We start from the raw sequence: 14,271 nt of genomic DNA on the forward strand, positions 1-14,271 counted from the left end.
CCCACGGTTTGGGTTGCTATCTCACGTTAGCTCCCTCAGATTTCCCTTAGGGCCTTCAGGTCTGGTCCTTACCCCAAACAATGCAGCCCGCGCCTCCCTGTTCAGCCCCGACTTGCTGGTGGCTGACACGAGCATCTGGGCTACTTCCCTGCTGGGAGTTGCAGTTAAGCGCATATTCTGTGGGTTTGTTTGTTTTTTTCCTCCCGGTTATGTTGCCCTCTGAGATTCCAAATCTCCCCACAGACCCACCAGTGAGAGGGTTTCCTGGTGTTTTGAAACTTCTCCTCCTTCACAACTCCCTCCCTGGGACGGGTCTCTGTCCCTAACTCTTTTGCCTCTCTTTTTGTCCTTTATATTTTGTCCTACCTCTTTTTGAAGAGAATGGGCTTTCTCTTTCTGGGTGCCTGGTGTCCTCTGCCAGCATTCAGAAGTTGTTTTGTGGAAGTTGCTCAGCATTTAAACTATCCTTTGATGAATTTGTAGGGGATAAAGTGGTCTCCCTGTCCTATTCCTCCGCCATTTTAGGACCGCCCTCCTCTGTCTGTTAATCTTTGTCATCAGTTTCCTCCTACTGGTTTGTCTTTTCTGTATTTTCAGGAACTTGTGTTAGTGATGTGATGGTAAGTCACAGTGGTGTTGATGTAGCAGAAATAATATTAGAATAGCAGGTCTTTTCATTATTTTAATTGAAATTGAACTCTTGGAGTTTCTTCCTCTCAATCTTAGGTGTTGGATATGGAAGAGAAATTTCAGCCTCTGTACTGGATTGTTGGAAGTGATTAACAGTGGTTAGAAGAAATCTGGTTGTAGAAACAATGAGCAGAGAAGAATGTAGAGGAACTTGTATGAAAAAAGGTATAGCTTTCAGGGGGTTCAGGAGAAAGATTTGGAAGGCATTTCACCTCAGCTGAAAAAGACTGAGGCACTGGGGTGCAGAATGGTGAGGGGGTGAAGATGCAAAGACTGCAGGAGGGGAGAATGGGATCATCATCCAGGTCAACTCGTACATTCACCATAGCCTCTGTTACATTTCCTTTCTGCTCTCGTTCCTTACTTCCCTCTCTTCCTTCATCTTGATGTGGGAGTCATTTCTGAACTCCGTGTGCATGCTGGCCTTTGAAGGTGGTGATTTTCTTTGTGAGAAATTTTTATAGTATGAAATCCATTTCTTTAGCAAATACATGAATACTCCAATACTTTTTTTTTTTTTAATTTTGGTACCAGATTCAACCCATGCCTCTTATCTCAGAGGATTTCCATTTTACCTGCAGGTTTGAACTGACATTTTGATCCTACCTGGTCAGTTTTGTCCCTTTGAAGATAATTTTTAGTGAATTTATTCCACTTTCTTTTCAGCAGACAAAATAAATTCAATGCCCAAACCCACCATTAATGAGATAATCTCTAGGAAATTATCACAGTAATGAAATCATCTACTTGTTTGTGCCATCAACTAGATAAAAAGTACATAAAGGCAGGAATATGGTCTTACTGTTTTCAGCATTTACAGCACAGGACATGCCTTCCAACAGATAATTTTGATACTAATAAAAGTACATTCTTGTGTCCTTTTACTATCCTATTTCAATCCCTTTCTCTCAGCTCAGTGTTGGATCTAATAAATCTGAGTAAGCATCACAGGATGTCCTCCTGTATCTACTGTATCCTTTACCTTCTTCCCTTGTACCTTTATTTCCTTCTGAGAATGAGCCTCTGCAGATCTAAGGACTGAACTGTGTCCCTCTGAATTTCAGTATTGAAGTCCTACCTCCCATTGTGACTGGGTAGAATATAGGGCCTTTAGGGGATAAATGAGATTAAATAAGGCCAAAATGATGTGGCCCTTATCCAATACATAACAGGATAAGAAGATGTTGAGACACATCTCCCTCCTTCTCTCAGAATTCCCATATCCTAACAAAGGCCTGGTGAGCACACAGTGAGGGAAGCACACATGACCTGCAAGCCAAGAGCAGAGAACTCAAATGGGCATGGCCTTGCCTTGCCAGCACCTTAACCTTGGACTTACCAACATCCAGAACTGTGATAAGATAAATACATTTCTGTTCTTTAACCAGCCAGACTGTGGTATTTTGTGGTAGACTCTGGCCTGAGCTGTCTACACAGCAGAATCTTCTCCAGTTCAGCATTTCCCTCTGTCACTCACCACTTCTGTTTCCAGAGTGAGAGCACATGGGGCAGGCCAGAGACTTGAGTGGTGTGAATGGTGTCCCAGGGACCACGTCTCGTTAGATTATTCAAAAAATTCTTCTTTTCTGACCTGTATTCAGAGCTAATGAGCTGATTCAAGGTCTCAGTAAATTCACTTCTCAGTTCCCAACAGGAAGGCAGGAGCCTGGGACACTGGGTGAGACCTGCTGTGACGGGGAGAGGTGATTTTGGTCCCAGTTCCAGGTAGGACCAGGCAGTAGACCTGGTTACACAGGAAGAAGTCTCACCTGGATGAAGCAGAGAAGGCTCATGTATAAACTTCCAGATTGTTCACTCCTGTCTTCTGATTCTGGAGGGAAGCCCTGCATTAGTTATGTGTTGCTGTGCAAAAGCAAAAGAGACACTGATGTATAGAACAGTCTTATGGACTCTGTGGGAGAGGGAGAGGGTGGGAAGATTTGGGAGAATGACATTGAAACATGTAAAATATCATGTAAGAAAAAAAATAAAAATAATAAAAATAACTGCAATCAAAAAAAAAAAAAAACAAAAAACCGCTGAACTTGAGAGCTGGGCCCTAGTAGCTTTGGGCACATCTACAGGGAGGGCAGCATCCAGAGTGTCTGAAGGCCTATCCTCAGTGGTGTCCCTGGAGCTGGTTCTATAGGCCCAGGAGAAATACCTAGTGCCTCCCTTCCTGCTCCAGATTCAGTGAAGGCACACTGGGAGCTTAGAGTTGGCCATGGTGGGAATATTTATACCACAGAAGTCAACAAATGCTATTCACTGGAAATTTTTTTTTCAGAGATCAGAATATTCATTTTTTAAATACTTACCAGTATACTTGTTCATGATCTCCTAAAATCTCTGCTCTGTCCTATGTCTGTGTCTCTCTTGCAGCTCTGGAGTTGAGGCTGAAGGATGGATCCCACAGCTGTGAGGGGAGAGTGGAAGTGAAGCACCAAGGAGAATGGGGAACAGTGAATGATCTGAATTGGAGCTTGGAGGAGGCAGCTGTGGTGTGCAGACATCTGGGGTGTGGGTCTGCTGTTGATGCTCCCAAACGGGCTAAATTTGGACCAGGAAATGGACCCATTTGGTTTCATTATATTCACTGCAAAGGGCCAGAGTCAGCTATCACAGAGTGTAGTTATTCTACTGTTGAAGACCAAGGGTCATTCCCATGACAATGATGCTGGAGCATCCTGCTCAGGTAAGTGCTGTCTGGCTGTCTGATCAAGAATGGAATCCCAAGTAGGAGAAGCCTCAGTCTCACCCCCTGAATAAAACTACGAAAATATGGATCACAGCCTTTAGAACATTCTTGGGTGAACATTCTAGTGAGCCAGTGATGCATTGAATGCTAGATGCTCATGGGAGCCAAAGGTCTTGCTTATCACTAGATTTAAGTCTCCATACCCACTGGTCACTGAACCCTTCAGGTCTCTGTTATAAATCATAGGAAGTGGGGATATAGGTCAAATACTTCATACATGTACAACTGCCCAGCTGGACTTCTAGGAATTAGGTTCATCATGGGAGCTTGTTGTATTCTTTCATGGGATGGTCAGACAAGTGCAGGTACACAAGGGGATATAGGAAAGGTGCAGGCAAATTAAGTGTACTATACTCACAGGTCCTAGAGAGACAGAGTGCCAGCAGTGGGTACAAGGGAGAGGTGGCAATAGAAAAGATGACCCAAAATGGGGTGTGAAAACCCATGAACAAGAAACAATAATCATGATATGTGTATAATTACACTATGAAAAGGCTTGAGGGGGTATCCTTGGTGTGTTTGAAGGTCACTAGGTCACAGGGAAGGACAAGAAGTGGGATTTATGTCAGGTGCTAATCTCATCACACTGGCTCACCTGGGTGGGGAGCTCACATCCTATTTGTGGGGATCCTGAGGCTGCAGGAAACCTGAAGTTTGGCAATTACAACACAGAAGCTGGAGCAAAACTAAGGGCATTGAGGTTAATAGAGTATGAAATGATACATGATAAGGGCTCAATCTTGTCTAAGTGTATTTGGCCTGAGCCAAGGTGGAAATTGGCTCCAGTGTCATGTATGGATGTGAGAGATGGACTAAAAAGAAAGCAAGCACTGAAGAATTGAGGCTTTTAAACTGTGGTGTTGGAGAATGCTCTTGAGTGTCCCTTGGACTATGGGGAAATCAAACTAGTCAATCTTAAAGAAAATCCAGTCCTGAATATTCATTGGAAGGACTGATGCTAAAGCTGAAACTCCAATATTTTGGCCATCTGATGCAAAGAACTGAGTCATTGGAAAAGACCCTGATGCTGGGAAAGACTGGAGGCAGGAGGAGAAGGGGATGACAGAGGATGCAATGGTTGGTTGGCATCAGTGATTCAATGTACATGAGTTTGAGCAAGCTCTGGGAATTGGTGATGGACAGGGAAGCCTGGCGTGCTGTAGTCCCTAGGGTTGCAAAGAGTAGGTTGTAGTCCCTACAGAGAGTAGGTAGGTTGTAGTCCCTACAAAGGGGTAGGTTGTAGTCCCTAGGGTTGCAAAGAGTAGGTGGGTTGTAGTCCCTACAAAGAGTAGGTTGTAGTCCCTAGGGTTGCAAAGAGTCTGACACGACTGAGCAACTGAACTGAACTGAACAGATATTTGTAGACAGCGTATGGACTTATTCATATATTTTTATCTAGTCTGAATGTCTTGTTTTTATTTGGAGTCTTTAAATTATTTAAATTTAATGTAATTATTGATATATTTTGATTTAAGTATGCTGGCCTGCTATTTGTTCTATATTTTTTTGGTTCCTATTTTAATCTTTAATTGAGTATTTTTTAGTACTCTATTTTATTTACTCTATGGTTTCATTAGCCATATCACCTTTTAAGGAGTTTTAATAGTGTTGAATTTTTACTCTTTAATCACAGTTTACTTTGAGATGACATTTTGTCACAACACACAATGTCACACGTACTATAGTAAACTTCCGTTTGCCTGTTCTTGTCCTTTGTTCTATTTTGTCATATGTTCTACTTACAATTACATTACAAATCTTATAATGTGTTGCTATTATTTTTGCCTTATATATTCTATTATTTTAAAAACGAGAGAAGTTTTTTTATATTTACCCAAAGAGGTACTATTTAGTGCAGTCTCCATAGCTTGGAGAAGGCAGTGGCACCCCACTCCAGTATTCTTGCCTAGAAAATTCCATGGACGGAGGAGCCTGGTAGGCTGCAGTCCATGGGGTCGCGAAGAGTCAGACATGACTGAGCGACTTCACTTTCATGCACTGGAGAAGGAAATGGCAACCCACTCCAGTGTTTTTGCCTGGAGAATCCTAGGGATGGGGGAGCCTGGTGGGCTGCCGTCTATGGGGCCGCACAGAGTCGGACACGACTGAAGCGACTTAGCAGTAGCAGCAGCAGCCATAGCTTTGGGTGGATCCACATTGTCATCTGTTATCATTTGCCTTTAGTCTGAAGAGCTTTCTGTAACTATTTTGTGCAGTGTTATGTCTGATGACATCAAAGTCTATCATCATTTATCTGAAATCATTTAAATTTTCATTCAATTTTGAAAAGTATTTTCATATGTGACTGAATTCTAGGTTAACTCCCTCACTCCCAGGTCCAATGCTTTAAATATGTTTTGACTTTGTTATGGGACTTAAATTGCCTCAGACAAAAAGTAAGGACAACTTACCATTTTTACCTCTATATAATGTGACAAATTTTTTGACTGCTTTTAAGACTGTCTTTTTGTTTGTATATTTATCACTGAATTTCAGCAATTGTATTATAGGGTTTTCTAAGAATGTTTTCTTTATCTCAATTGGGATTTGTTTAACCTTGTAGATCAGTGGGTTTACAACTTTCATTAAATTTGGAGGAATTCCATCTGTCTTTTAACGTTTTCTCTGACTCATTTCTTATTCTGAATCTTTAAAAACACATATAATTTGATATTTTTCCACAGGCCATTGAGCTTCCATTCATATTTTTCTTTTTTTCTGTTTCTGCTTGTGCTTAGATAGTCCCAATTCTTTTATTCTGCAATGTCTAACCTCTTGTTAAATTAATCCAAATAATTGTTCATTCCAGATTTTGTATTTTTAGTTTTAGAAGTCTCATTTGTTTTTCTTTTTAGTTTTCTCTCTATGTTTATTTTTATGCTTCATTAAGCTTCATTAGTGGTTTAAAGATTTTATCAGCCAATTCAATCATCTCTTAAATTTCAGAATCCATTTTTAACTATTCTTTTAAAAAACTTGTAATGAGTTACTTTTTCCTTTTTGGGGAATTCTAGTAATTTTTTGGTTGGATGCTGGAAATTGCTAGGCAATCATTTACCAGTAAAAACTCTAGCAAAAAATAATCAGAACACACTCAGAAACCAGGGAGTTGTATTTGAAGAATTAATTTTTTTTTCCAGTGAGTTACCATCATTCTTTTCAAAATGTGTTCCTCTGTTGGCCAAGTGATGGATTTTTATTTGGTTTCCCTCCTTTAGTTTCAAAACTTCCTGTGATCCCATCTTACCTGCCACATGCCTCATTTACACTTAACTTCTACAGCAGTTGCTTCTTCTTCTTCTTCTTCTTTTTTTTTTTTTTCATCCATCTGTATTTCTTAAGATGGTGCTTGCTTATCTGAAGTGGAAGAAATGAAAAAGGATGGCAGAGTTAGTTGGCAGATAGGAGGAGCAGAGGGTGATGTAATATCTAGAAACTTATTCCACTAGTATTTCCCTAAATATTTATATTTTATTCATATTGACACTTCTTTGACTTGGGACTCTCCAAGTTATAGCTTGTTTGCTTGCTGGCTTCTTCCTCTTTTCTATTCCTTTATTTTTGGCAGTGTGTCAGATTCTTTTAAAATTATAAAACATGCATGAATGAAATTAAATGAGATACAAGTAAATGGAAAGTTATCATATGTTCACAGACTGGAAGAATTAATATTGTTAAATGTCTGTATTATTCAAAGTGATGTACAGATTTGATGCAATCCCTATCAAAAGTCCAGTGGCATTGTTTATGGAAATAGAAAAAGCAATCCCCAAATAAGAGTGTGTTATTCAATTTTTATACATTTATTTAGTTTCCTGTTTTCTTATCATCTCTGATTTTTAGTTTCATTCCACTGTGGTGATAAAAGACTCTTCAAATGATTTAATCTTCTTGAATTTGTTTAGACTTGTTTGTAACCTCACAAATCCTCTATTCTGGAGAATACCCCATGTGTGCCTGAGAAGAATGCATAGTTTTCTCTGGATAGGAATACAGAATTAATATAATGATAGTGCATGCTACGTTGCTTCAGTCATGTCCAACTCTTTGCAACGCTATGGACTGTAGACTGCCAGGCTACTCTGCCCATGGTATTCTCCAGGCAAGAATATTGGAGTGGGTTGCCAAGCACTCCTCTAGGGAAACTTCGCAGACCAGGGATCAAACCCACATCTCTTATGTTTCCTGCTTTGGCAGGTGAGTTCTTTACCACTAGAGCCACCTAGGAAGCCCATTCACAGTGACAGTATTAAAATCAATTACTAACATCTCTTAGGATTTTCTGTGACTCCTGACTCAGAAGAAAAGCCTCTAATAGGAAGTGATTTATAAACACAGCTGTCTGGAAAACTCCCACTGAAAACTCCCTCTCTCCCAGGTTATTGATAAATCCTGGGATTTCAAGAGAGATGATCAGGACCAATCCCCTCTCTATGACTCTCTGAACTTTCTTAACTCATCATCTTTCCCACTGAGATCACCTAATGAATTCTTGGAATTTTTACCATAAACATATGGGAAAAACAAAATGTGATGCCATAAGAATGATTTAGTGATAGTGTCTGTATTTCTACTCTTGAGCTGTCACCTGTCTACAAGTTGGCATGCACTCATGGATCCAGCCTTAGGATTTTTCCTAACCTAAGTCACTTGGGGACTAGGTCCTGTGAGACAAAACTGATCAGAATATTAGCCCCACAAGTCCCAGGAAAGCTTTCTAAACTTGTCTGGATCATAGCCCATGTCCTTCAGGGTGGGTTCTGTTCTGCATATCTCTGTGTTCAAATTTAAGTGCCTGCATATTACATAGTTTCCTTGGGTCTGTAGGTCCCAGATTCTAAATGGAAAATTTACTTCTGCACCCAATGCTAAAATATATATTTAGCTATTCCAGTGATCTGTCTTGGGCCCAGTAATTTTCAGGTTTCTAGACCAAGGAATTCACATTTCTAAACAATCTCAGAGCGTAAGTTCTTGGGATTCAGCCCTCCCGCATTGATCCTGCAGGTTTTTCTGAATTTCTCTTCAGAAACTTGCTCATGAAAATGCAAGTGTGACACTAATTGTCAAATTCTCTCTCCATGCCCTAATATGGAAAAGAAAAGCTTTCACATCACTGCCTGTGATGTGTTGTTTCCATTTGTAAAGCCAGGATCATGAAGACTCACTGGTTTTGTTGTTGTTCCCTCTTAGGATTTGTTCGTCTGGTTGAAGGGGATGGACCCTGCTTAGGCTGAGTAGAAGTACATTCTGGAGAACACTGGACCCAAGTGTCTGATGGGAACTTTGCACTCCCCATTGCCCAGGTCATCTGTGTGGAGCTGGGATGTGGCAAGGCTGTGTCTGTGCTGGGACACGTGCCCTTCAGAGAGTCAGATGGCCGGGTCTGGGCTGAAGAGTTCAGATGTAAAGGGGAGGAACGTAAGCTCCACTTCTGCCCCAGAGTACCCTGTCCAGGGGGCATTTGTCACCACAGTGGAGCTGTTCAGGTCATCTGTTCAGGTGAGATATATATCAGGACTTAACCTCCCTGCACACTCTGTTCAGGTGAGAAATTGTGAGATTTTGCTGAAGTCCTATCTTCTCCTACCAGCATACTCAGAAATCCAGCTCATGACAAACGGCTCCTCTCAGTGTGAGGGGCAGGTGGAGATGAACATTTCTGGACAATGGAGGGCGCTCTGTGCCTCCCACTGGACTCTGGCCAATGCCAATGTTGTCTGTCGTCAGCTCGGCTGTGGAGTTGCCATCTCTACCCACAGAGGATCACACTTTATGGAAGGAGGTGATCAGATCTCAACAGTCCAATTTCACTGCTTGGGGGCAGAGTCCTTTCTGTGGAGTTGCCCTGTGACTGTCCTGGGTGGTCCTGACTGTTCCCATGGCGACACAGCCTCTGTGATCTGCTCAGGTAAGAGAGGGGGAAGGGCTACTGTTACTCAGGATGCTCCTGGAGTGAAATGTCCCCAATAGCAGAGAGTGAGGGAAAACTGGCTTCAAAAGGTAGATATTTCACAAAATATCTTTATTTTTTATGAAACGGTTCTTCTAATTGTTAATCCATTTTCAAGTCATGACAAGAAATATTAAGAGGAATAATACATTTAAAAATAAACATTATTATTTACCTACATGTAATCTTAGTGAGCAATGTATAAGTAATGAGCTTATATCTCACTCAGCATTTTTTTTCTTTCTGAACTTTCATAAAACTACTTATACATATCTGGTTCCTTTACTCAGCATGCACTTTTTAACTACAAAGACATCCATTGAAATTCAGGACATTTTAATCTCACACAAGATTATTATTGTTAGAGATTTATTTATTTATTTTTGGCTACACTTGGTCTTTGTTGCTGCACACGGGCTTCCTCTGTTTACAGTGAGTGGGGGCTTCCCTCTAGTTGTGGTGCTCAGGCTTCTCATCGTGGTGGCTTCTCTTGAAGCAAAGCATACTCTCTAAGGCAAGCAGGTTTCAGTAGTTGTGGCTCATGGGCATAGTAGTTCCACAGCATGTGGGATCTTCCTGGAGTGGGGATGGAACCCATGTCTCTTGCATTGGCAGGCAGAGTCTTAACTACCAGAGAGGACCATACAATATTATTAATTTATTTTGAAATATATATAAGCCTGTAGTTGTTAGCTTTTTGTTTGGTTTATGCTGTTATTTTAGAAAGGCTTTAATTACATGTTCAGTATTTTTAATGAAATCAGGATTATTCAGATTTCCTTTTCATTTTTCCCTTGTGGCTTAGACAGTAAAGAATCTGCTTGCAATACAGGAGACCCAGGTTCCATCTCTGGGTTGGGAAGATGCCCTGGAGAAGGACAGTGGCAACCCACTCCAGTATTCTTGCCGGGAGAATCCCATGGACAGAGGAGCCTTGTGGGCTATAATCCATAGGATCACAAAGAGTTGGACATGAATGAGTAACTAATATACACACATTCCTTTTTGTGTCAATTTTTCAAGTGGTCGTTTTCAAAACATTTCTTCATGTGAACTAAATATTCAAAAGTCTTGTCAAAAGCATCATAGTGCTGTAAGATGTCTGTCCATTTGTTTCTGTTTTAAACAATGAATTAGCTGTATATCCATGATCAAAGGAGCCTCCTTGAAAGCTGTGGAATCTGGTGCTAGATGCCAAGGGACCAGGAGGATGTTCATTCACTTGTGCACCCAGTGATAGGAAGTGAGTCCTTTGTAAGGTCTGTGCAGTCAGCAGGAGCCAGTGAACCTACTCCAACCCCTCTAGGCAATGGTCAGGGAAAACCTGGAGAAACCTGGAGAATGCTGAGTTGGTCAGACACCTACAGATAAGAGAAAATTTCTCAAAGAGAAGTCCATGATTCCTGAGGGTAGATTTCAACAATCTATGCTGCTGCTGCTAAGTCACTTCAGTTGTGTCCGACTCTGTGTGACCCCATAGATGGCAGCCCACCAGGCTCCCCCGTCCCTGGGATTCTCCAGGCAAGAACACTGGAGTGGGAAAAAAAAAAAAAACAAGAAAGAGAGCAGGTGCTAAGAGTTCTTTTTCAGTGCTGTCCCTCCTTCCAAGGCAACACAGCATGGAGGAGACCTAGGCTTTGGGAACTTTTCCTTGGGGAAAAAGAGAAAAAATCTGTCAGTGTCCAGCTCCCCAGCTCAGTGGGAGGCACCTGGAGAAACCCTTTTCTTTCTAATAGCACCAAGAGTTCTGGGGCCAGACCTCAAGACTGGGGGCAGAGAAAGGATGTGAAAGGTTATTGAGAATGTCAAAGGGTATAAGATGGATGCACTTTTTGCTGACTGTACTCAAGATTTCAACAAGAAACTTCTGCACAAGCCTCTGGGGAAACCTCACAGAAGGATTGCTGTCTCTGGGCCTGTGGGCATCCCCAGTGCCCTCAGTACTCAACCCACACCTACCTCTACTCTGTTGACAGCTCCCTGTGTGTATTCCCAAGTGTGGAGGGTGAGAGTAAACTCTAGTAAATGGAATGTTTTCGGGAAAACAGAGCAGACCTGTGGGTAAGAGGGTAACCACACACTTGAGCTGAAGTAGAATCTTCTACAAACAAAAGAGATGTTTCCAGAAGCCAGCCTGGTGAGTGGTAAGAACCAGAGAAGACAAAAAAGTTAAAACTTCTGCAACAGAAGGAGCAAGGAACACCAAGTGTGTATATCCATACAAGGTCAGAGAAGAGTATATATCATTTAAAGGTAATTACTAAAGATTTGAGGGGCAAGGGTTGTCTACTACTTCAAATGCAAAAAAACAGCAGTGCAAAGGACCATCAAGATGGAAAGATGTCATCACCACAAACGGTGACAAATATCCTCGAAACTGACAGTCACATGTTGATGACAGAATTTTGATCTAGCTTAAGAAGCCTGGTGGACTGCAGTCCATGGGGTCGCTAAGAGTTGGACATGACTAAGCAACTTCACTTTCACTTCTCACTTTCATGCACTGGAGAAGGAAATGGCAACCCACTCCAGTGTTCTTGCCTGGAGAATCCCAGGGATGTTGGAGCCTGGTGGGCTGCTGTCTATGGAGTTGCACAGAGTCGGACACGACTGAAGCGACTTAACAGCAGCAGAAAGAATCCAACACTGTTGTTTTGAAGAACTTCAATGAGCTACAAAAATGGCAATTCAATGAAATCAGAAGAATAAAACAATAAGAAATTTAACAAAGAGACAGAAATTATAACAAAGAACCAACAGAAATATTGGTCATGAAAAATTAAATAAGTGAAATGAGATAAATGTAACAGAGAGTATCTAAAATAGAGTAGACAACATTCAAGAGAGAATCTGTGACTCCAGGATAGGAAATCTGAAACAACTCAATTGGTAGAGAATAAAGAAAAATGAATATAAAAGAGTAAAAAAATCCTATGTGATCTCTGAATCTCCACCCAACATACATATATTAGAAAAATTAAGATTCAGGAAGGATCCCTAATATTAGAATAATTATAGTCAAGAAGGAGGTGATATGAGAAAGTTTATTTACATAAATAATAGCCAAGAACTTTCCAAAAATAAGGAAGAGACTTGGACACCCAAGTTCACAAAGGATCACCCTATTACCTGAATGCAAAAATACCTTCTCCTGGATACTGTATAATGAAATTGTCAACATTTTAACAGATAATCATTAATGCAGCAGGAAAGAATATTGTCATCTACATTGGAACGCTCATTAGATTATCAGTGGATTTCTCAGAAAAATATCTATAGGCCTGGAGAGAGTGGAATGACTTATTCAACGTGTTGAAAGAAAAAGAATTACCAGTCATGAATACTCTATCAGTGATGTTATCCTTCACATAGGAAAGAGAAGTAAAGATTTTCACAGAGAAATAAAAGCTGAGGGATTTAGTTCATCACTGCTAGACCTGACTTATAAGAAATGTTGAAAGGGCTTTTTCAAGCCAAAATGAAATACTGCTAATTTGTGACATGAAAATAAATGAATGTATACAATAGACTAATAAAGGTGAATATAAAGTGAGATTTACAAACCTCTAATTCTGTACCAGAATGGTGTATTAACCACCTCACTATAGTATAAAGGTTAAAGGAAAAAAATAGTAAAAACAAGGTGTGTGTGTGTGTGTGCGCACGTGCGTGCAGCTCAATCATGTCTGACTCTTTATAACACCATGGACTGTAGCCTACCAGGCTCCTCTGTCAGTAGGATTTTCCAGGCAAGAAAATTGGAGTGGGTTGCCATTTCCTTCTCCAGGGGATCTTTCCAACCCAGGGATTGAACTTGCATTGGCAGGCAGGGTCTTTACCACTGTGAAGCCTGAAAACCAGGTAGATGTTACAATTTGTTAACAAACACACAACATAAAAGATAAAATGTGACATCAGACTATGAAAGGAAGGATTAAAAACTGGAACAATTGTAGGTGTCCTAAGTTGCTATCAGCATAAAATGAACTGTTACATATATATAATATGTTTATGTAAGACTCATGGTAACTGCCTAACAAAACAATGCAGCAGAACAAAACAATGCACTGGGACTACAAAACAGTCAGAAAGCAATAAGATGGCATTAGGAATTTCTTGGTATCTAGAGAAACCAAGGGAACATTTCATGCAAAGAGGGATGCAATAAAGGACAGAAATTGTATGACCTAACAGAAGGAGAAGTTATTAAGAAGAGGTGGTAAGAATACACAGAGAACTATACAAAAAAGATCTTCATGACCCAGAAACCACAATGGTGTGATCACCAACCTAGACCCAGATATCCTGGAATGCAAAGTCAAGTGGGCCTTGGGAAGCATCACTATGAACACCTCCACTAGGTGATGGAATTCCAGTTGAGCTATTTCAGATCCTGAAAGATGATGCTGTGAAAGGCTGCACTCAATACGTCAGCAAACTGGGAAAACTCAGCAGTGGCTACAACACTGGAAAAGGTCAGTTTCCATTCCAATCCCAAAGAAAATCATTGCCAAAGAATGTTGAAACTACTGCACACTTGCACTCATCTCACACACTAGCAAAGTAATACTCAAAATTCTCCAAGCCAGGCTTCAACAGTACATGAACTGTGAACTTCCAGATGTTCAAGCTGGATTTGGAAAAGAGAGAGGAACCAGAGATCAAATTGACAACATCTGTTGGAACGTTGAATAAGAAAGAGAGTTCCAGAAAAAATCTATTTCTGGTTTATCAACTACTCCAAAGCCTTTGACTGTGTGAATCACAACAAACTGTGGAAAATTCTTAAAGAAATGGGAACACCAGACCACCTGACCTGCCTCCTGAGAAATCTGTATGCAGGTCAAGAAGCAACAGTTAGGACTGGACA

The 14,271-nt window shown here is 40.8% G+C and overlaps 1 protein-coding gene across 1 annotated transcript in view; it reads left to right on the forward strand.

Annotated features, from left to right (window-relative positions):
- The window catches only part of LOC104995507 (antigen WC1.1-like), a gene marked incomplete at its 3' end in the record, with an annotated part of 71,446 nt that extends 62,087 nt beyond the window's left edge, over positions 1–9,359 (forward strand). Inside the window, 4 exon segments of the mRNA XM_010849383.1 lie at positions 3,073–3,320; positions 3,322–3,385; positions 8,642–8,950; positions 9,042–9,359. Coding sequence (XP_010847685.1) covers positions 3,073–3,320; positions 3,322–3,385; positions 8,642–8,950; positions 9,042–9,359 — 939 coding nt within the window.
- Positions 9,360–14,271: the final 4,912 nt, after the last annotated feature.

Source organism: Bison bison, unplaced genomic scaffold (genome assembly GCF_000754665.1).
Source record: "Bison bison bison isolate TAMUID 2011002044 unplaced genomic scaffold, Bison_UMD1.0 scf7180017864281, whole genome shotgun sequence".
Lineage (NCBI taxonomy): Eukaryota > Metazoa > Chordata > Mammalia > Artiodactyla > Bovidae > Bison > Bison bison.